Raw genomic sequence first — 24,998 nt, forward strand, 5'->3', positions numbered from 1 at the left:
TTTCCAGTGTTAGAATAAGGGTGATGTTCATGTTCATATTCTCTCTGTCAGGACCAATAATCTTCATTGACAAATGTGCCTTCCCCTCCACTGTCTTTACGTTCTGCATTTCTACTAACTTCTAGATTTCATTCCTCAGCTCGGAAAAAAAAATGTACATAAGTCTTTCTAATTTGAGACGTATTTTCTATTCCACTCATATTGGGCCTGTGAGACTCTTAAAACTATGGCATTAATGACAGCAGATATCATCCAATAGAAGAAACAAGCAGCATAGTTGTTCACATAGTCCATTAGCTCATTATCTACCTGTAGAAAAGTCGTTTCATGGGGTGCATGGGCCACAGCGTACACAGCATTGTATATGCCATAACTGCCATCACTAAAGGCCATGTCAAAAAGTTTCTTCAATTAGCCATTCTCCAGTGAGGGATTGAATGAGTAGTTTTTTCAGTGTTTTAAAGTTAGATAACAAGACATCACAGTTAAAATACATCCGCTCCAGGCTTGCCAGATATTTGTCTGAGTATTTGAAATTGTTCAATGACTGGAAAAAATTCTTAGAACCTGAACTATCAGGATGGTGGTGTGCAAAATCAATAGTACCATGGAAATAGTCAAGGGTGATGTCCCTCTTATGTGTAGTGACATCCCACTGGAATGCTGTGATCCATATTCTCTGGATACCTAGAGAACCCCACAATCTTAAACTCAAAGCTAATATATTGCCCATGTCACCATAAATGATAATAACATTTGCAGAAGATGTCATATTTTGGTTGTAATACACTTTGACTCTTGACATGTATAACTGCATGTTGACTGGGATCATGTTTACAAAGGTGAAGTAGACTGTATTTGTTTCCATCTCTTCTCAAGTATGAGAGAAATTGTATACCCTGATCAGTATCTGAGATGACTAGCCCAACCCAGTTCCATCTGAAGTAAATTATGAAGGAGACCATGGCCAGGGCTAGAGATGTGTCCTTAGGGCCCATCTGAAATAGAAGAGGAAATTGTTCATGATCACTTAGGACAGGATGGAAAGGCCCAAATGTACGCTTAAGGACCTAGGACACAGGTAGCCACATGAGGCAGCATGGATTCCTAAAAACTTGTAAACACAATTTTCTGCAAAAGGTTCTAGAGAAACCCATTTAGTGTTACCTCTTTCCTCATCTCTGCTTCAAACAAGAAAATGTGGAAAACCTATCATGTCCCTGTATAGTAAATACACTTGAACAAATAGATTTACATAAGTATGAGGCTAATCTCCTCCTTAAACTCTTAGCATCTGTGAATGGCTCCAAATAGACGTGATTTCAGAAATTCCCACCCCACAAAATCTCAACTCCTGGGAGTATATGATGTCTGAGTATGTCCAAAAAGCAGCAGACATTTCCCAGGTTGGTCCTGTAAGCAACACTTCACACATGGAGTTCATGATACAGGAGTAATTAGGTAATAATATATACAACTTGTAGGAACCAGGCCTGACTGGGCTGCCTGCCTGTCTTGCTGTTTCATGCCCTGTTTCTAGCAGCTTCCATGTCTGTGTTTATCTTGGTTAGCTAGTCATGTTTACTGCTTTGAGAACACGCCCCTCCCTTCCTGGAGACTTGTCCTCCTGTGTGCAATCACCTCTTGAGGGATTTTACCTGGGAGGAGGATTCCTGTTTTGCTGCCTATAAGAAGGTTCTTTGGAACTCTGAATGGACAAGAATAATAAACCACTGCCGCAGCTGCTGCTGCGGCTGCTGCTCTCTTAGCACAAAGGACCTGTTGTGTTATTGTGTGTGTGTGTGTGTGTGTGTGTGTGTGTGTGTGTGTGTGTGTGTGTGTATGAGTTAAATCCACAGTCCCTCGCCCTCAACTCGGTACCGCAGTGGCGCAGGCACCACAACAACTATTATTTAACTCAGCACCCATACATTTGTATACTTCTGACAGAGTCATGCTACCATCTAATATGTATCTAAATATTAGAGAAACATTTGGTGAAAGATGAGGGTTCCTATTGATTTCATCCGTGGAAAAAGGCAAAGCAAGAGAAAACTGTTGGCCTTTGGTTGCTTTGCTGTGAAAGGATACAGTGCTTACTATGGACATAGATCTATTGGTAAACATTTGTAGTCAATACAAGGCATATCCTGTACTAGACAATATTGATGTTAACCCTGATGGTTGAAACAATTATCCTGTTGTGAGATTTTGGTGACGTAAGAATCTGGAAACTTGCAAAAATCTTTGAACAGTCATGAGAGTGCCTCAGATATGTAAGGTGTGGTATTAACATTTTCCACAGAAAGTGGTTGTAGCTCATTTTATTTAGTGCTCTCTCAGCAGGTAAAGACCATAGTCTTGACTAAAGAGTAATTATGAGAAATATATAATTTAAAATTATTGAGCAATATGAAAAATACATGTGACGTTTGAGACATGGTATATTCTCATGAACTTAACAGAATTGGATAAGGCACTGAAAGAATGACTTAGCAGTGCACAGTCTTTCCAGGGGCCACATTTGGCTCCCATTCTTTCTTTTTTTTTTAATTTTAGTTGGCAATATAGTTAACAAATACCCTCTTATCCATGCTTTTCTCCTTTGTCTTTTCTTTGAGTTCATCTATTGAAGAAAGATTTTTTTTCTAAAGATTTACTTTTAAGTACATTCTTATGGTGAAAATGTGTATGGTAAAAGATATACGTATTCATGCGTTTGTTTGGCCATGATCAACGATCATTTAGGCCGTAAGAGGCCAATAGAACCCAGGGTTTTAAATTATACTCTGCTGTAGACTGGTCTGACCTCAAATGCACAGGGGTATTGCTTGCTTCAGTTACTGAAAGCATAGGTTAAGATCACCCACTACCACCCCAGTATTATCCACCTACTTTCTGCTTACACAAACATGTGATTTATTCACACTGGTTATATATGAGTAACATAGTTTTTCTTCTAGAAAACATCTTTTGAATACCTTTCTGGTAACAGTAACAACACTGGCACCCTACTGAAAACTAGGAACATCCGTAAATTGCCATGCAATTTGTACGTGGTAATATTAAATGTTGATAAAAAAGAATACAAAATAAAATATATGAAAAATGGTCATGATTTTTTTTATAAAAACGGGCAACAGGTCAGCAGATGGCTTAAAATAATTTCATATTATATTTATGTTTCATTTTACAATAGTAACTCCTGTCTCTTCCTAGTTAAGTCCTGTCATATGATCAATAAATATCTAAAATAGTGCTTCCTTCTGAAGATTCACTCACAGTTAAATACAATCCACTTCCATTTATAAATTGTACATCTCTAGGGTTTTTTTTGTTTATAAAAGTTGGCCCTTTTAGCATTTTTATCACCACAAGAAAAAAATTCATCGAAAGTTTCAGTAACAAGTAAAAGGAATGTGAGACTATAACTTGTGAGGTCAAACACTATATCCTAAAACTAAATATTAGAAAACATAAGTTACTTGAGCTACCAGAGTGCAGCTTTAATATTTGAATGAATGAATGACTTTTATGACAGTTCAGAGGTGAGAGTAAAATACAGGAATTTTTAGGGAATGAACTGTTAGTTGAAGATGAAGTGGAAATAATGGGTTTTTTTTTTGTTATGGGAAAGTGAGATGCCCTTCATGTTATTCTGGGATTTAGAAGAGAGAGGAATTTTGTGATAAACAGATAGAAAGATAGATTGATAACTCTGTTGTTAGCTTGCTCTTGCAGAGGACCTGATTTAATATCACACCCAGTCTTGAGAAAATGATGTTCTCAACGACCTGTAGCAATAGCTCCAAACTAAATCAGATGCACTTTTCTGGGCTCAAGGTTACCTGAACTCACATGTGCATACAATACATTAACAGAGAGGGGGGGACCTGAAATTACATAATATTAAAAGATAAAAGAATATTAGAAAGACTCTGTACTAGGAGTTTTCTTTTCAGAATTGTAAGAACCTACAATGGAAGGATGAGATGTGAGAAAAGATTAATGTATCTCTCTTCATGCATATCATATTAAAAACATGCAACTTTAAATTTACAAGAGACACAGTCAAAAAACTGACACAGGAAGAGCAGCTTGTTTAAATGATCTTGTATACTACATGTGAATTTTCTCAAGTTGTAATGTTTCTATTAAAGAAAACATTGGTCTTAATATATCTTTATGGTGCAAGAAACTAACAAGACAGGACTTTTTTGTATCAATAACTGTGGTACAAGGTTATAAGGATCAGATTTATTTTCTAAAATAGATTTTACTTCCATTTTCATTGTAATGACGGTCAGGCAGTAACCACAGGGACAAAAATACAGCTTTGAAACCAGATAACTGGCTTAAAGATGATTGGTAGCTTCAATGTGGTTGTTGCAAAGTGAATACAGATCCTCCCACTGAAGATACAGTGCTCTTACATCTCCTTGGTCAAATATCGTTTGTCTTTACAGCTTTCTCTTCTGGAGGCTTGCTTCATTGCCTGACCATGTTGATAGGGTGGAACCACTAAAGTGTACTCTAGTAAGAAAATGTGGCCCAACCTGCCTGACACACCTGGGTCACAGCCAGCAGTGCTGAGATATAGTGTAACACTCCCACACTCACACATATCATGTTCTTTCATTAATTGTTTAAAAGTCTTCTTCAATAGAAGGAGAATGCTCCACTATAATAAAGGCAGTTAAAAACAAGCACATTGCCAACACCAAATGAAATTGAGAGAAGTTCAAAACAATTCTACTAAAATCAGGAGCAGCATATATTTCTCTACTCTTCCATTATTATTCAATATAGTACTTGAACTCTTAGGGTAGTAAGACAAGTGAAGAAGATCATGAACGTATATTGGGAAAGAGAGGAACCAATGTATCTTAATTTTTGAGGATATAATGATGTACGATTATGTGTATGTGCCTCAAAAAGCTCCAACAGGAAATTTTTACAGATAATCATGTTCACAAAAGTAGATGGATACAAAAAAAAGTAGATGGATACAAACTGAATCACACAATGAGTAACCATCTCATATACAAATGAGAAACAGACTGAGAATTGATCAGAGCAACACCTTTCATAACAGTCTCAAATAATATAAAATATGTAGGGGGTAACTCTAACTAAACAAATGAAATATTTAAATAAAAATTCAAGTCATTGAAATAGGAAATGGAAGAAAACATCAGAAGATAAAGATATCTCCCATGCTCGTGGACTGGTATGATTAGCATAGAAAAACTGGCCATCCCACCAAAAGTGGTCTGTAGATTCAAGGCAATCTCCATCAAAAGTCTAGCCCAATTTTTCACAGACTTTGAAAGGACAATTTTCATCTTTATATGGAGAGAGAGAGAGAGAGAGAGAGAGAGAGAGAGAGAGAGAGAGAGAGAGAGAAAGCAATCATGAGTAATAAAAAATCTAAATGTACCATATATTCCCAATTTCAAGTTGTCACAAAATTATAGAAATAAAAGCAGCATGGTACTGGCACAAAAACAAATATATTGATAAATGTAACAAATTATAGACCCAGGTATAAATTCATACATTAGAGGTGCCCTATTCCTATAGAAAAGAAGCTAGAAACACACACTAGAGAAAAGATCCTGTATTCAAAAATGTTGATGGCCAAACTAGATACCTTCATGAAAAAGAATTCACATAAATTCATACTTACCAACCTGCAAAAAAAATAGAACTCCAAATAAATCAAATACTGGAACAGAAAAGCACATATACGGGACATGATGGAAGCAAAATGGAGATTCGCCTTGAGCTTGTTGGCACAGGAGAAGACTTTCTGAACAGAACACTGATACTGCAGGCTTTAAATTCAACAGTTTATAAATGGTATCTTACGAGACTGAGAAGGTTCTACATTGCAAGAGACACCACCATTCAGACAAGTCAGCATCCTACAAAATGGGGAAAAATCCTTATCAATTACATATCCAATAAAGGTCAGTACCTCAATTTTATAAAGAAATATAAAACTGGATATCAAGGAATGAAATAACCTTATTTTAAAATTAGGCACTCTTTGCTCTACAGTAGGCCACACTGATATCTCAAACCCCAGGAAAGATGCTTTTCACATCCCACAAATACTTCTTAGAGTTCACACAGCTTCATCAAACAGGACACCCTACACTTATCTCCATATCCTGGGTTACAATTATCACAGAATCCCCTGGTATATCTGAGCCAACCCTGGCATATAGAGCCCCAGCTAACACCACACCAGCACACATCCTATGCTCCCTCAGTGCCTGTCCAGCGCAATGAAATCATTTCTCCTCCTCTCCATATTCTAGAACTCAACTCTGGCAGAAGCCCCATACTCCACCAGAGGCTATACCAGTACCTGTAACCCCAAAAGACAGTGATCTATCAGAAACTATGCAGGTACCCAGAACCCCAGAGGCCATGCTGCTTCTCATAATCCTAGAAGGAATGTCATGAGCAAAAGCACCAGAGGACAGCCTAGCCACCAAAATACCAAAATCTCCCACCGGACTTGGGACACAGGACACCCACTTTATGCTGTACAACACTAAACACAAGTTTAAGCCTATTCAGCAGAATGTGGTGATGCTCACCTTTAACCCCAGCCCTTAGGAGGCAGAGGCAGGTGGATCTCTGTGAGTTCCATGTGGATCTCAAGAGGTCCAAGACATCCAAGGCTATACAGAGAAACCCTGTCTCAAAAAAACTAAAAAAAAAAAAAAAAAGTTTAAACGTATTCCAAGTCTTATAGTATTTATAAACAAAATAGCTGTCAACACTCATCTGGTAAGCTTCTATTTGTTTATACGTGATAATGTACACAGAGAATAAGAGACTACATGATGTTCGGACTGAAAGAGTCCATATTTGTAACATTCTTCCTCAGGATATAGAAATCACTGCAGGATGGAAGGAAAGTGAGTATAAGTGACAGAGGTGGTGAGTAAATACAGGGAAACACATCTGAACACAGCAGGGCAGGTGTGAACTCACAGGGATTAAGACAGCAAACACACAACTTGTGCAAGTCCAAGAGAGACTATATCCAAGTATGAAGATAAGAGTTCTTCGCACAATTCCACCATTGACAGCGGTGAATGGAAATTTTAGCTCTAGGGAAAGGAAGACATGGATTTTTATGATAGCCTATACCCTTATAAGATGACCCTACATCAAGGGAAGTCTCCATATCCAAAACTATTTTGACAGCAAAGAGTAGTCCTGAAGTGTGTGATAATAAAGGACAGATAGTTGATTGGATAGTGAATCTGGGAGTAGAGAGAATGAGGGAATGAGGTGATTATGATCATATCATATTATGAAAATAAAGACTTTCAAAGAACTGAAAAGGAAACTGTTCAGTCAATCAGTATATGACACTCAACACAATGCAAAGGAATAGAGCAACTAGAAAACAAAACATGATGCCTAAAAGCAACTGATGACAACAGCACACACTGTTGAAATGGCCTTCTAACAAGCAATACTAATAATAAATATGATCACAGAGTTACATACCCAGCCACATACACTGGATTTTCTGTCTTGGATTTTTCTGTCTTGAAGGATGATGTTTTCCCTCCTGAAAGATATAATTCTTGCTACCTAATATTTGTTCCACACCCCCTCATAAATCCCTTCAGAGAGGAAATCACCACAGAAGAGGACAAATTAAGAATGCTTAGAGCTGACTTTACATGGTGATTCAAACTGAAGATAAGCCAAGACTTCTCTGCCTAACAATGATGCATAATTATGGAAGTAGATTTTAAATTAGAGTAGACTGGAATTTTTACTCGATACCACAACTAAGGTTGACACCCCTTGAGGTCAAGTAAGACTGATAGTCTGTGTATTCGGTTTGTTAGTTTAACGTACCTTTTAAATAATGATGCAATAAAACAGAGAAGAGAAAGCCGGGCATGGTGGCGCATGCCTGTAATCCCAGCACTTGGGAGGCAGAGGCAGGTGGATCGCTGTGAGTTCGAGGCCAGCCTGGTCTACAAAGTGAGTCCAGGACAGCCAAGGCTAACACAGAGAGACCTTGTCTCAAAAAAAAAACAAAAAAAAACAAAAAAACAAAAAACAAAAAAAACAGAGAAGAGATTGAAAGTAACCTTAAAATGATATTTAAATGTTGAAGACACACGCAGGTATTACTGCTTGATATCATTATTTGTTCATTACTGAGACAAATTAATGTCATTTAGCTTCACTGACATAATTCCTTATGAAATTTCTCTAGCATATCTTCCATTCCTTCGCCCATGTGATGCTTCCATATTGACTCAATAAAACAGAGAATAGAGCCCTTTGTTAAGGATATTAAAATGCAGGCACAGGGACAGACAGACATAGAGATATATTTACAAAACAGTGTACAAGCAGGCACCGATGCAGACTCATACGACAGAACGACAGGAATGATAGAAAAAAAAAGTTGTGAAAGAAGGTACAGATGTCTAATCTGGGTTCATTCTTGGCCAAATTTCTCATAAGGAAAATGTTTTTATTTTTCATTAATTCTACACTTGGCGACTCTAAGTTTATACTTTGTATATTAAAACCTATGCAGTGCAAAATGAAGGGTTTGGAGTGCGTCATCTCGAATCAAAAGCAACTGCACTGTGTGAGTGCTAGTTTCCTAGAAGTCCAATATTAATATAAGAAATAACCTCATTGAAGACATCAGTACACTCTCTTCTTGGAAATACATGACGTAATGCAGCAGTTTACACTCATTTTTTTTTTTACTTCAAATTGGAATAAACAGGGATGCTTCATAAATTACAGAGCCAATTCCCAACTACCACACTATTCAAATGAAAGCATTAAAATGTAGGAAATTGATGCTGGCGGTATAGAAATGGCTGATCACAAAATACTCATCTCTGGGAACTGAGGTGTTGGTCATGTGCTAGACTCTAATACGCAGTTTGGTTTCTAGCCTGGATACCGAACAACTGCTGAGTAGTTCTGGACGCGGAACTATTATTGACTCTCTTAACTATTATTGACTCCTGCAGCTACAGGAGACTCTGTTCAGTACCTGGAATTCAGACGTGTGTGACTCATACTGTGAACGCTCTGTGAATGCTGGACACCAAAGTCTTAAAATACTACTTCCTATCATGAACACCACTGGTCATATTTCCTGTATATCCACAGTAAACTCTGCCTAGGAAAAAAAATCTGTTTCTGATACTTCCATTTCAAAACTCACTTGGAATGTCTGATGCGATCCAGGTCAACTAATTCAAACGGGGTGCAGAAAACTGGTCCGGTTAACTAGGATTATTAGAAAAGTTTCCCAAAAGGAATCATATCTGGGACCTTCATATCTACTCATTTGGATGTAATCATAAGGGATATGGAGGAGAAGGATAATCATAAACAACATTATCACCCCCTTATTTGGCACCTGTACATAGGAACTCAGATGCAGAGCCCCAGGCCAGAGAGTGCTTAAGACGCCTCCACAGGGAGCCAAGGAACTGAAAAGGACTGAGAGAAGAAGTGCGAACGTTCTTTAGTAGTGACCACAATAATAAAAAGAGACTCATGAACGTGTTCATGCATAATTGCTCATTGGGTTGCTGCCTGGCTCTTCACGTTGCACTTTGCTCAGAGTCTCTTCTTACTGACATGGAAAAGATGTTCTATTTTATCTTTATCTTCTTAGTTCTCAAGCTTTCCTTTCTCTTTGGCGGTTTGACTAACCCCAAGTTCTTTTGGAGAATAAAAGACAAACACAATAGTCTGGGCGATGAAGATACTGATTGTTTCTTTTCCATTTATGCCAAGCCTGGATATATGAAGAACGAGCATTTCAGTGGGAATCTAGACAGGAAGTAAGTTCATTTTTTTCATTTGCATATTTTATTTTATCGTGATAGATTTAAAAAAAAATTCTCGGGAGGCTGGGATGTAGACCGTGATTCTACTCATCCTCTGACTCTGTTGCTGTCCCTCTTCCAGGGCCTAACTAAAACTTATTCCCTGATTTACTGCTGTTTATTTTCCCAGTTCTTTTGGTTTAGGGAGTATCTTGTTTATAATTTCTCAGTCAGTTTCCAGGTAGGTGCTGGATGAATGACCCACACTATCTTTCTTGATCCTGTAAAGATTGCCTTAATATGACAGTTCCTATCTTATAGCATAATGTGATGTCCTGGGAAACACAGTACTAAACACTGATTTTTCACAAGAGGCTATAGCAAATTTGTCCTTTTTTAGGTCTGGTAGTGTTTCTTCCCTCTGCATATAGGCTCATTCCTTCACATCTCACTTGGGCGAAACTGCCCTGACTGTTGGCTACATGTGTTGGAAAGATACACAAATTTGTTCAAATAATATATCTGTCATAATTTCAAAACTGTTTCCTTCTATGATTCCTGTAGCTGAAGCAGGAATGGTAACACTGTGTCTGTTCACAATGAGAACTTTATTGTTTTCCTTTACATTCTGTTTCATATGCACAGCCACATTTTTGTTGTTTCAGCAATGTTAGGATGTCTTTCAAAGTTCTAAGCTAGAAATTTATGAACCATCCACCTTTCCCAGCAGACAATTTGTTAATGTGTTGGTAGAGAGTGTGCCTTTGCAATAAATGACATCCTATTTCCATTTCCATATGATAATGTAAAAAGATGGTGTCTGTGGTATCTGTTAACCATGAGGAGAGAAAGGCTAAGCTTACAATTCTGACCATGTTTCCACAGACTGAATGTCATTTACTGATTTCAAATTTGCATGCCTCATATCACTGCATATGTTTTACATATTATACCCATGTCACATTTAAATATTTCTTCTCTTTCCCTAATTATATAAAAAGTGTTTGTATATTGTAGATATGAGTACACGTATACTCTTTGATTTAAATATTTGACAATAAGTTCTCTTTTTTAATTTTTTATTAATTTATTTTTGTTACATCTCAATGGTTATCCCATCCCTTGTATCCTCCCATTCTTCCCTCCCTCACATTTTCCCCTTATTCCCCTGTCCTGAGGGGGGATTACATCCCCCTGTATATGCTCATAGGGTATCAAGTCTCTTCTTGGTGACCTGCTATCCTTCCTCTGAGTGCCACCAGGCCTCCCCATCCAGGGGACTTGGTCAAATATGAGGAACCAGAGTTCGTGTGAAAGTTATACCCCACTCTCCACTCAACTGTGGAGAATGTTCTGTCCATTGGCTAGATCTGCGGAATTACTAAATACGTGATTCCAGTTGTGAAAATTGCAAATATGTCTCTTGTGATATGCTAAAGAAAATGCCACAAATAACATTCTAAATATTCTGTTAAAACATATTTCAAATGGGACATTTTTTTATGTGTATGAGGATCAGCATAATGAAGTTTATCATTTTAGATAAAGGACGTGTTCAGTTCTGAATAGAATACCTGGGGATGAAATTCAAAACACAGAAGAATGATTGTGACTATGGAATTGGTAACTGAAGAAGCTCGGAAGAAATGGGAAACTGTGGAAAGAGATTATTAGATGGTTTTTTAAAAAACACAAAATTCATGGTAAAATGTAACATGGAGAAGATAATCCATAATTCCCATTAATTGATATAGATTAGAAAAATGTAAAGGATGTTGAGTAGTTTGGACAAGAATATCTTCAGAAATAACTGTGTCATGTCTTACAGAATAAGCCTGTTATAAACTAAACATCATTTCAGGTGAGCCTTGCCGGAGAAGTCAAGGAGAATGTTTGTAATTCACTTTCATTCCTTTTAAATTTTGAATAAATAATGAATCAATATGCCTCAGTGACAGGAACTCCAGTTTTAAGAGTATGAGAAATTTTATGTTCAAAACTCTGACTATCGGGACGGCAGCATTTTTATGTTGTATGCTTATACATTTGCATGGAATTGATAAGAGATGTCAGGAGAAATGTTTTAATTCAGTTTATGTTATGATCAGTAAAGAAGGTAGAAAGACAAGCATTTCCTGTGAATTGTCCACTCTTTGCCTTTTTACTAAAAAAGGGAACTTTTTAATATAGAAACTGATTCATAGATACATACATGCCTCAGTTATAAAAATGTTACTTTTTTCTGACCATTTTCTTCAGTTCCATCATATTCATATAATTTATTACAGAGTGGTATTATTGTATATAGGTTCTATGTAACCTAGTACATTACATAGCAAACATGTTTCCAAACCTATATTGTGCCTACACAGAAGAGATTGCTGTATGGCTATCCAATATCATTTTATTAGCAATATTTGGATGTTCCATCATGATTATAAACATGTTGTCAAGTTGACAAAGCAAGTTAATTTATACAAGTAAAATATTGCATTATTAATCCACCTACATGGTGTTTTATGTACTTGAATAAAGATATAATAGTAGAAGAAAGCAAGTAAAATTTCACAAGCTTCCCGCACCCTCTTTTCTAATGGTCGCTGATAATATATATATATATAGTCTTTTAAGTGACAAGAAATCTATAGCCTATTGTTATCTGAAGAACTTCATTCTTCTTAATTTCTAAATAATTATGTTTATGTCTATATACTACATATTCTATATCCAATCATTGTTAGCAGAAATTCAAACCTATTTAATTTTCCTGACTGTGGATACAGGACAGCATAAACATAAACAGCAAGTCTATGTATGTGGCTTTAACTTCCTATCATATGATACTGATCAGTGGTAGATCTCCGTCCTGTGGTGGTTCACTTTTTTACTCCTGAGGCACATCTACAGGGTAATCCACAGTGACTCAACAGAATACCTCAACTGGCATTCCTTTTAACGATGCAGAAATGATTCACTTATTTTCTTACAATACTACACTAGCTTGTTTTTCCATTGTAAGAAAAAATGTTTACCATTGAAACTCATTATTTTCTGTGGTCATCTTGCAGGCAGGTCATCATTGTGGATGTTACGGTTTGTAATTGGAAAAGTATTTATTTACCTTTCCTTTTCAGTAACACGCAGAGAATCTTGGAGTACAGTGAACAGTAATCAGGAAAAATAAAGGCTCTAAGTAGGCTAGACTTCTTCATCTTCAATAAACTTTACAAATGTTGTCTTCAGCCACAGTGCCTTACCAACCATATAGAGAGAGATGTCTAAAGCCATGGCAAAGTCTGGTGTTTTTAGGGGTTCCATTGGAGCCACTTGGTTAATTAGTCAATAAAGATTTAACCCATTTTCACAACAAAAGAAGCTCCATTTGCTGACAGATAACACAGTTGGAACTTGGTCTCCTTTATTATTTGGAAATTTCATTTAGATCACCTTCAGAGACACACATAAACACATGCACACACACATATATATATTACATATATGGAATGTGTATATATACATTTATGTATGATAGACATATATATGTGCATACTACACACATATTTGTTATATATTATATATGTGTATATACACATATATATATAAATATAATGTATATATATTTACACACACACACACATATATATATATAGAGAGAGAGAGGGGGGAGAGAGAGAGAGAGAGAGAGAGAGAGAGAGAGAGAGAGAGATGTACTCATAGTATTTTTTATTTCCATACAATGAACATGATTAAACAGTAAAACAGACTTGCAAATAGAGTCATTTGGAAATGAGTCTCAAAGTAATGTGATAGATAGTTTTATGTCAACTTGGCAGGAGCTAAAACCTGAGAGGAGGAGGGAACCACAATTAAGATAACATCTCTGGTAAAATTTGGATGTAGACATGCCTGTGGGGTATTATCTTAATTAATGATTGATGGGTGATAGCCCAGCCCATTATGAATGGAACAATTTCTGGGCTTGTGGCCCTGGGGAGTGTGAAAAATAGAGAACATATCAGAAACATGCCAGTAACACCTTTCTATGGCCTCTACATCAGATTCTGCCTCTAGGTTCCTGACATTTGAGTTCCTTGTTTGACTTCCTTCCATCATGTATAGGGATATGGAAGTGTGAGACAGATAATCTCTCTCCTCCTCAACTTGCTTTTTTGGTCATGGAGGTTCTCATTACAGCAACAGAAACTCAAAACAGGTAGTACAGATGGATCTTGAGGGGGACCTATGTCAAGAATCTTGAGGAAATACTGCATTGATTGCTGTGCAATATTTAATGCCCACTATCAGGAAATGGAACATGAGTGTCCCAATTACTATGCATTCTTGTAGCAGGAGCTGTTATGTGTATGATTAATGTTGGTCATTTTGACTGATAGAGAATAAAATTTCAAAGCACTTTTGATTTGCACTTCCCTGGTAACTAATTACATTTAACATTCCTTTACGTGCTTCTCAAATATTTGCGTTACCGCTATTGATAATTCTGTTTATTTCCGTAACCCGTTTTAATTAAGTTGTCTTATTGATATCCAGTTTTGTTTGTCCTTTACTGAAGTTAGATATTAGCCCTCAATCAGTTGTGTAGTTAGTGAAAAAAAATCAAAGTCTGTAGCTTAGGACTCTGTCCAAATGGTGGCGTGTTTGGCCATAGAACAGCTTTTCTGTTTTCATAAGGTCCAAGTTATTAATTCTTCTTGATGCCTGCACTATTAGTGTTCTATGTACAAAAAAAACTTTTGCTCTTCCAGTGCGTTCCAGACTATTCAACAACTTTTTCTTTTTATCAGATCTAGGGCATCAGATCTTATGTTGACATCTTTGGTCCACTTGGAGTTGAGTTTTGTGCATGGTGATGGGTATGGATATGCTTGTGTTATCCATGCAGCCATTCAGTTTGGTCAGCATTGCTGTTGAAGATGCTGTCTTTTTCCAGTGTGTATTTCTTGATCCTTTATCAAAAAATCATGTGTCTGAAGGTGTGCGGGCTTATGTCTAGGTCTTCCATTCCACCATATTGGACAATGTATCTGTTTTGTCCCTAAATCATTCTTTTTTTATTAGTATAGTTATGTAGCAAAATGTGAGATGAAGGATGGTGACAATTTCAGTAATTATGCCACCACTTAGGACTATTTTACCTATCCTGTGTTTTTCCTCTGCTAACATACAAACCTGAATGCTCTACTTCCAAATTCTAAAACAGCTAATTTATAAACACACATCTATATTACTTTACTTATTTAACCTCAGCACAGTAGTTGCAGTGGGTTAATTGGAGTGCTCAGTTTTAATGACACACATCTGTCGCCAGTACGGAATGGCCAGAGCATAGGAAAGACAATATGGCATAATTTCAGGATGATTTTGTAAGAAAAATAATTCTAAGAAATGAAGGAATAATTCCCTTCAGGAAACAAAAAGTAATTCAAACAAAACATGAGAACTAGAAAATTGTAGGGAACACGAATGGCTAACTCCAATCAACGCCAGCTCTACTGCCACAAAGTATGTCTAGTTTACTTGAATATGTGCTGTAGTCACAAGTCAATAAGATAGTTATCACCAGTTAAAGTGTGTTACACGAAAGACAAAAGGATGAAGGGAATGTATTAGAGACAGGGACACATCAGGACAAATGTGAGCCAACTGGAACCCAAGGCCGGTTTCGGAGTAGAGAGGGATGACTGAGTCAGTACAACATAAGTCTCCATATGAACGAAGGGGAAAGTTGTAATTACCACCCATCTTACATCACTCAATATTTCACAGCCTCAAAAAGAAAAAGAAAAGGGAACAAAGCATGTGGAGAGAAGGAGGGAGAGTAACAATTAGTGCTTTGTTCGCATTACTTAGGAATCCATTAGCCTTTCCAGGGCTGTTGACTCAGATAGACTCAACTGTCTGTGTAAAAAGGTACAACATTCTATCTAGCAAATAAATCCCATTTATTTTCTACATGTGCTAGGATTAGAAGTCTAACAAGAAGGTGTGGGCATATTCAGTGTTGAGTAGAGAATGTTTTCTTATCCCTGGATGGCACACAGATTTCTTCACCATATTCATGTTTTTAAAAATTCATGTACTGCAGGAAATTTGAAAATTGCATAATCCCATCGGTATTAATCCATTAAAAAATGTAAGAATCCTTATATTCTCCCACTGGTCTTATATCCTTTTTAAATGTTATTTACCTTTATTTTATGTGCATTGATGTTTTGCCTGCATGTATGTCTGTGTGAGTGTCAGATCTTGTAGTTACAAACAGTTGTAAGCTGCCATGTGCTATGAGGATTTCAAGCCTGGTACTCTGGGTGAGGAGTTAGTAACCATAACCACTGACATATGAGATATCTATCCAGATAGATCTCATATTCTTATACAACACCAGAAAAAACTTGTATCACCATATCAATGGGTCAAAAGTACAAAAAAAAAAGAATTCCCATGAGGTCCTGAGGCTTATGAATTCTTCCTTATGTGAATTTCCACTGTGTTCCTGTAAAGTCCTTTTTCTTTCACCATGTTGTAAGTTATATTTTCATTAAGTTCCATGACATCATCTTTACTGGAAAATTATTTAAAAGCTGTTTCCAAGTGGGACAACTGATAAGGTTCTAATTATTGCAGACATGTTTGATCAGTCTTGAGCAAGTAAGGAATAAAATGTATGTAAACACTAAGATGTATTTGAATTCTGCTGTGCATATTGTCTTCTGGTTGAGACAATTTATAAACAGTGACTAATTATAAAAAGTCATTACTCAATGATTTTTTTTTAAAAACCAAGATTTCAGTGCTTAACTAGCATTATTTATTTATGCTTAGAACCTAAATCTGTCCTGATAAGAGTATTCTGCTTTCAGGGTGACACCTAAAACAATCCTCTTGATTTTGTCTACTTATTTTGCCATGGAAGAAATCAATAGGAACCCTCATATTTTGCCCAACATTTCTCTGCTAGCTAAAGTTGACTGTAACTTGTTTGCCGATCAATCAAAATCTGGTTTGCCCTTGAAAAGAGTGGAACATAGTCCTAACTACCACTGTACAAATCAGAGAAGATATTTAATTGTACTTACAGGACCCATATGGTCGCGATCTGCCTATCTTGGAAGATACCTGTACATCTCCAGAACTCCAGAGGTAATGAAACGATTTTTAATGAAATGCTATCTCACTTGAGACTGACTTTCTGAGTATCAAGGCAGGTTAAGAGGAAGAGACTGGGTTTGTGTCTACCCAGATCGATCAAGTATTCATATTCTTTCTTTGGCAAATAAATAAGCTAATCATGAATAAGCATATAAGACAAGAGTAATGTGAAATGTTTTACCAGAAGACTTAAGTTATCTGTATCTGTTTAGATAATCACAGGAAGTTGGATATGGTCTTAATAATGAGATGAAGAAGTCACACTTCCTAGAACTCTTAGAAGTTGCTTACCACACTTAGATCTTTGGCTTTTGCATTACGCATTTCATCTTCTTCATATTGTTGCTTATGTTCTATGTCCTTCAGCTTTACTGTGGTCATTTTCATCCTCTCCTGAGTGAACATGAACACTTTCCTTACCTCTACCAGATGTCTCCCAAGGACACATCTCTACCACTAGCCATGGTGTCCCTAGTGGTTTACTTCAGATGGAACTGGGTGGGAGCAATCATTTCAGATGATGACCAGGGGATTCAGTTTCTTTCTGAACTGAGAGGAGAAATGCAAAGATCAACCGTCTGCTTTGGATTTGTGATTATTATCACAAATTATATAACATTAAACTTTAAAATGGCTGATAAGTATTATAATCAGATCTTACTGTCATCAGCAAAGGTTGTAATTGTTTATGGAGACAAAGAGTCTAAAATACATCCTACCTTTATTGCGTGGAAACCCAGGAACATTATGAAAATCTGGGTCAGTGTGTCAAAATTTGATATACTAACAGTTACGGGCGATTTCTTGCTTACCCCCACTTATGGGACACTCGTTTTTTCACATCATCATACTGAGATGCCAGGTTTCAAACAATTTATACATACAGTTCACCCTTCAAACTACAGTGATGATGTTTCCTTTGCTAGACAATGGTGGATTCATTTCAATTATTCTTTGCCACCATTTAATTGTAAGAAGTTGAAAACTTGTCCATCTGAAACTGTATGGACATGGTTATTCAGGCCGCCCCTTGGAATGTCCATGAGTGATACATCTTATAATGTATACAATGCTGTGTATGCTGTGGCCCACTCACTCCATGAGATGCTTCTTCAACAAGTAGAGACACGGCCAGAGAATGCTGGGAAGGATGTGGAATTTGACTCCTGGAAGGTAATGGCATATATACGTTCTATGTATACACATTATGCTGTATGGCATGCAAGTCATAGAGATGACATTCTTTAAAAGAACCATATTATCTAAATTCATATGAAAAGAAACCTTGCTCCAAAATTAATATATTTACATCTCTGTCAAGACAGATCACATTAGGGTCATAAAGTATGATGCAGTCAACACTGGCACACCCAAGTAAGCATTTCACAATCTAAGTAAATAACCTTTTAAAATATTCAAGCAACACATGCATCTCATGTTATTAGCATTTAAAAAAATTACATCATGAAATTCTTAAATGGCAATAAGAAAATGATTTGTATTTTTTATTTTATTTTATTAATTTATTCATGTGACATCTCAATGGTTATCCCCTCCCTTGTATCCTCCCATTCCTCCCTCCCTCCCATTTCCCCCTTACTCCACTCCCCTCTGACTGTGACTTAGGGGGACTTCCTCTTTTTTAAACACGTAAAATACAAATCATCTTGGTGATAAAATACATGATTTCTATTTTATGTGATCAAAAAGTTGCTAATCAACATAATGAATAAATCTCAAATAATATCAAGCAGTTCTGCCATTTTATGAACCATTAATCCTGTCAGTTCCAGAGGTAATGATCAAATAACATTGTTGGCCCACAGAAGTAGATACTATATCACTAATCTCCAGGCATAAAATTCAAATGTGTATGTGTTAGGGCATATCCACTGAGAAAATGGTATATTTTAAACATACCGAAACATCACATGTACATGGAATGTTTTCCATCTTTCACTACTGAGTTACCTCTGATAAAGTTATATTTTAGAAAAGGATGATGGAATTTAGGGGGCATTTCAGACTTTATATTTTCTGTCCTAATGTGAATGCAGCAATGAAACTAAAATGACAAGTATGTTTTAGATGCTCTCTTTTCTGAAGAACATGAAATTTGTAAATCCTGCTGGAGATCTGGTGAACATGAATCACAATTTTAAACTGGATACAGAATATGACATATTCTTTATCTTGAATTTTATGAAGTACATGGGACTTAAAATAAAAATAGGACAGTTTTCTGGTCATTTTCCAAGAGGTCAACAACTGTACATGTCTGATGAACTGATAGATTGGGCCACAGATATCAGAGAGGTAATTTAGTCTTAATGTTAATGCTTTACATGTAGGACAACTACCTAAAAATCTAATGGTCTGCTTGTGCTCTTTCACGGTATAGAAGTTTTGACACTTATTCATTTATTGAAAAACTTTTCTCCTTCCTATATTCATTCTTTCTCCATCTCTCCTCTCTTCTCTCTCTCTCTTCTCTCTTTCTCTCCTCTCTCTCCTCTCTCTCTCTCTCTCTCTCTCTCTCTCTCTCTCTCTCTCTCTCTCATGTGTTTCATGATATGAAAATCACAGTACACTTATACTATTCATCAGAAAAAGATATTATGCTTTATAATGTAATACATGTGTGTAAAAGAGGTCTTTCAGTAGCTCCACGTAGTGAGTCACTAGAGCTTTTGTTATTTGTGTTATTTCTATAACATATCTGATTTTCTGCAGGCTCAACCTTCAATATGTAGTATGCCTTGCAAGCCAGGACTCAGAAAATCCCCTCGTGAAGGAATGGCTGTCTGCTGTTTTGACTGCAACCCCTGCCTAGAAAATGAAATTTCCAACATGACAAGTAAAGATATGTTTAACTAAAATAATAAACAGATTATTTTCTTATCCTGTATTCACATCATTCTCAAAATATCTATTAGGGGATGGCAAAGATAAATCTCATTATAAAGTTAAAACCAACAGTACCTCTGCTGCTTTAAGTAATATACTCTCTGGCTCTTGAAGTACTTTTTGCCTCATCATTCTTGAATTCTCATACATTTCTTTAGAGTCCTAGATATTACTGCATCATCTCCTCTTTCTACTTTTCAGTTTTACAAAAAATATAGCATTCTAAACTTCCCAGAACACCCTAAGGTTTCTAACAATGACTATATTTTCAATGGCATTGTATTTTGTTTTAGCAGCATGCATTTTTGTATTGTGTTATAGTAATCAATAGTGCCATTTGTAAGTTGCAGTTTCCCTTGTATTGTAGTACACATGTGGGTTTGGAGGCCAAGATATGGAACTCTGAATAAAGCTTATATTCTAAAGTTCATAACAAGTATGCACAGAGGCGTTTTAGTTAAATTAGTGGGTACATAATACATTGAGGTTCATAAAAAGTTTGAAACTGTGTTATTACTAGATTATTAGAAAATTTAATGCTGGAATTGATAGCTATTTAAGTAGTTAGATACTACTCCACAAAATAGAAATGGATGGAACATTACCAAACTCATCCTATGAGGCCACAGTCATCTTGATAACTAAACCTCACAAACACCCAACAAGGAAAAGGAATTTCAGACTAATTTCTCTCATGAATATTGATGCAAAAATACTCAATAAAATACTTGCAAGCTGAATCCAAGAACACATCAAAGATACCATTCACTTTGACCAAGTAGGCTTCATTCTAGGCATGCAGGGATGGTTCAATATATGAAAATCCATCAATGTAATCCACCATATAAACAAACAAATAAAAAAATCACATGATTATCTCCTTAGATGCTGAAAAAGCATTTGACAAAATCCAACACCCATTCATGTATAAAGTCTCGGAGAGATTAGGCATACAAGGCACATACCTAAACATAATAAAGGCTACATACGGCAAGCCAATAGACAACATCAAATTAAATGTAGAGAAACTCAAGGAAATTCACTAAAATCAGGGACTAGACAAGGCTGCCTTACTGTCTCCATGTCTGTTAAATATAGTACTTGAAGTTCTAGCTAAAGCAATAAGACAACAAAAGGAGTCAAGGGGTTCCTCTTGGCTGGGATGTTTCTGGGAAAGCCTTGCTAGTGTTGGAGGCTTGCTAATAGGAGGTCAGCATGTAATTCCTTGAGTGATCCACAAGAGTGGACAAGGTTGAGGGGAAGCACTGCCTTGTGTTCTGTTTCAATGCTTGAGGAGTCCCTGAGAATTGTGTCTGAGGTAAAAGAGAGAGTGGGAAAGCCCTGTGGAGAGCCTACCTGGTCCATTGACAGGCATGGCCTGTGGATTAGGAAAAGATGTCTCTTCTATTTATAGTCATAAAAGCTTGAATATGCAACATTTTGTAATACTTTGTGGCTTTTAAAGCAATAGAAAAATAGAGTATTTGAGTACTGCTACTTGCCAGTTTAGATAACACTGCTCAGGATAATCACAAAGCAAATACAAACTGACCAACAATGTACTTCCTTTAATGCAAAGACTCAGCACTGGAAAGGTACTGTCACATTTAAGTTTGATCTCTAGCTCATTTCAGTTTAAAGAAATTTGAATATATTACAGTGTAAGTTACAAAAATAAGGGTGAAAGTCATACCCCACTCTCCACTCAACTGTGGAGAATGTTCTGCCCATTGGCTAGATCTGGGTAGGGGTTTAAAGTTTACCGCCTGTATTGTCCTCGGCTGGTGCCTTAGTTTGAGCGGGACCCCTGGTCCCAAATCTGCCTATCATAATGTTCTACTTGTAGGTTTCTAGGACCCTCTGGATCCTTCTACTTTGCTATTCTTCCATGCTTCTCTCGTCTAGAGTCCCAATAGGATGTCCTCCCCTCTGTCCCAGTTTCCTGGTAAGTGAAGGCTTTCGTGGGACATGCCCCTTGGGCTAGTATGCAGATATAAGTGAGTATATACCATTTGACTCTTTCTGCTTCTGGGTTAACTCACTCATTATGATCATTTCTAGTTCAATCCATTTGTCCACAAATTTCGGGAATTCCTTGTTTTTAGTAGCTGAGTAGAATTCCATAGTATATATGTACCACATTTTCTTTATCCCGTACTCTGGTGCCTCATATTTGACCATGTCCCCTGGAGGGGGAGACCAGGTGGCACTCAGAGGAAGGACAGCAGGTTACCAAGAAGAGACTCGATACCCTATGAGCATATACAGGGGGAGGAAGTCCCCCTCAGGAACAGTCATAAGGGAGGGGAATAAGGGGAAAATGGGAGGGAGGGAAGAATGAGAGGATACAAGGGATGGGGTAACCATTGAGATGTAACAAGAATAAATTAATAAAAAAATTTAATTAAAAAAAGATAAGGGTGAAACAAAGTTTCCATCAAGTAATTATATGTAAAAAAAAAAAACATTTTCTGAATTTATGAAACATTATGAACAGCATGTTATTTCTCAATAAATGCTCCAACATTGGGAGCATTAGATGATCAAATCTACAGATATTAGTGAAACTCTCAAATAATATGCTCTTACAATATTCAAACATTCAAGCATAAAACAAGGGTGGTATTATTGGCACGTAGAGAACTTAAATGGTAATTATTTGCTATTCTCCCTGCTTACTTGATATTACAATTGCTTTTGTCTTATTTTATTTTTCACATTGTAATAAAACTACATACTTTCCCTTGTACCAATCCTTCCTCTAAAACTTTCCATACTTCCACACTCCTTGCTCTCTTTCAAATCCATGGCCTTTGTTTTCATTCATTGTTGTTGTACGCAAATATTTTGTGTATATAGTATATTTCTAAATGCATCCAGTTCAGTCTGTATAATATTACTATTTTCAGGACTGACCATTTTGTTATCCAAAAGTCATCAGCTGGTGTGTTCTTCTCTGGTGAAGGCAAATTCTCACACTTCTAATATTCCTTAGTTGCTCTCATCCGTTGTGTCAGGTCCATTGTTTTTTGTCTTCAGCTTTTGTTTAAGCAGCTATTTTAGTGATAATTTTTGGATGTTGCTTAGAACCTTCCTAGAAGACATACTCTCCATCAATCCTCCAACTCTTATATAACTCAAACCTTATCTTCTGTAATTTTCCAAGCTTTATGTGAGGGACTGGGTTTGTAGATGTATACACTGGACAGGAGTCCAAAACTCTAAATTTTCATTGGTTGTAGTTTGCTCTAATGGTCTCTGTCTGTTTCAAAGCTAACTTTCCAAGACAAGTGGTGATGAACTATTTACCTATGTGTAAAGATAAATATTTAGAAAATAGTTAAGGATTGTTGTAGTGGTTTAGCAAAGTGCCAATTGTAGGTGCTTTTCCATGTTATAGAGTGTTACAGTTCATAAGTCATGGAAGCTACATGAGGCCACATATGGGTCCAAAGTTGTAGCTGATAGATCAAATGATTCATGGAAGTAACTTGTCCTAAGTTCTTTTTTATTCATAATATACAAAATTATGAATACCAAATGAGTATTTCCATAAATAACCCAAGCTACTGTATGTTATTGTAAAAACTTGACTATTATGTGACAGTACAGTATTGTTTTTGAAAAACACTAATAACTTCTTGACTCTGTAAAGCAAATATGAACAAAAGCTTACAAACAGAAGATAAACATTGAAAATTGGTATTGAATTTCATGTAGCCTCCACAGTTAATACCTATATACCACAAGAGTTAAGCCTAGTATAGGTATGATTTCCCAATATATTAATTTAGTGTTTCTGGTGAATAATATGGAAAACCTAAACTGATAATACTTTCCACTCTATACTAGACATGGAACAATGTGTGAAGTGTCCAGATGATCACTATGCCAACACAGATCAAACTCACTGCATCAAAAAATTGATGACCTATCTGGATTATGAAGACCCCTTGGGAATGGCTCTGGCTGGCATGGCTCTTTCCTTCTCTGCTCTTACAGCTGTTGTACTCTGTGTCTTCTTGAAACACCAAGACACTCCCATAGTCAAGGCCAATAACAGAACACTCAGCTATGTCCTGCTCATCTCCCTCATATTTTCCTTTCTCTGTCCCTTGCTCTACATTGGCCATCCCCGTGTGTCCACCTGCATCCTACAACAGATCACATTTGCCATTGTGTTTACTGTGGCTGCCTCTACTGTCTTGGCCAAGACAATTACAGTAGTACTCGCATTCAAGGTCACTGTTCCAGGAAGAAGGATGAGGTGGCTTCTGGTATCAGGGGCACCTAACTTGATCATTCCCATATGCACTATGATTCAACTTATTATTTGTGTGACGTGGCTGGCAACGTCTCCTCCATTTGTTGATGCTGATGTACATATGGTACATGGCCACATCATCATTATGTGCAACAAAGGTTCTGTTATTGCTTTCTACGGCATCCTGGGATACATGGGATCTATTGCCCTAGCAAGCTTCACTGTAGCTTTCCTGGCAAGAAATCTACCTGACACCTTCAATGAAGCCAAGTTCCTGACATTCAGCATGCTGGTGTTCTGCAGTGTTTGGATCACTTTCCTCCCTGTCTACCACAGCACAAAAGGCCAGGTTACAGTGGCTGTGGAGGTATTTTGCATCTTGGCCTCAAGTGCAGGGCTGCTTCTTTGCATCTTTGTTCCAAAGTGCTACATTATTTTGTTAAGGCCACAAATAAATTCTTTTCGCAAGTTCAGGAGCTCACGTGCTAAAGCTGAAAATATTCACTAAATTTAAATAGCTCATTAACTATAAAAAAGTATACCTACAAGATGACAAGATCATTATATTTCATCAAATATTATGTCAAAATATGAGGTTTCTACCATGAAAAAATATACAGAATAGGCTGCATAATACAGTTCTCATACATGACCTGGACCTCTATTTATTGGATCAAATCTTGTAATCACTATTACATCTGTAATGTTTTTTATTATTGATTTATATAGTATGTGATTATTGGAAATAGGCATTATAAATTATGTCATTGTGGAAAATATCCAGAAAAAAAACATCACTTTAT

At 36.7% G+C, this 24,998-nt stretch overlaps 1 protein-coding gene across 1 annotated transcript; it reads left to right on the forward strand.

Moving 5' to 3' along the window:
* Positions 1-9,672: 9,672 nt before the first annotated feature.
* LOC311590927 (vomeronasal type-2 receptor 116-like) lies at positions 9,673-24,703 on the forward strand (the record flags this gene model as incomplete). Its single annotated transcript, XM_084770220.1, has 6 exons — positions 9,673-9,869; positions 16,736-17,015; positions 17,391-18,197; positions 19,113-19,340; positions 19,758-19,881; positions 23,784-24,703. 6 exons carry the CDS (start codon positions 9,673-9,675, stop codon positions 24,701-24,703), a joined length of 2,556 nt encoding a protein of 851 aa, XP_084626346.1.
* Between the last annotated feature and the right edge of the window lie 295 nt (positions 24,704-24,998).

The sequence above is a fragment of the Acomys minous genome, assembly GCF_964271855.1.
Source record: "Acomys minous genome assembly, chromosome: 20".
NCBI classification, from domain to species: Eukaryota; Metazoa; Chordata; class Mammalia; order Rodentia; family Muridae; genus Acomys; species Acomys minous.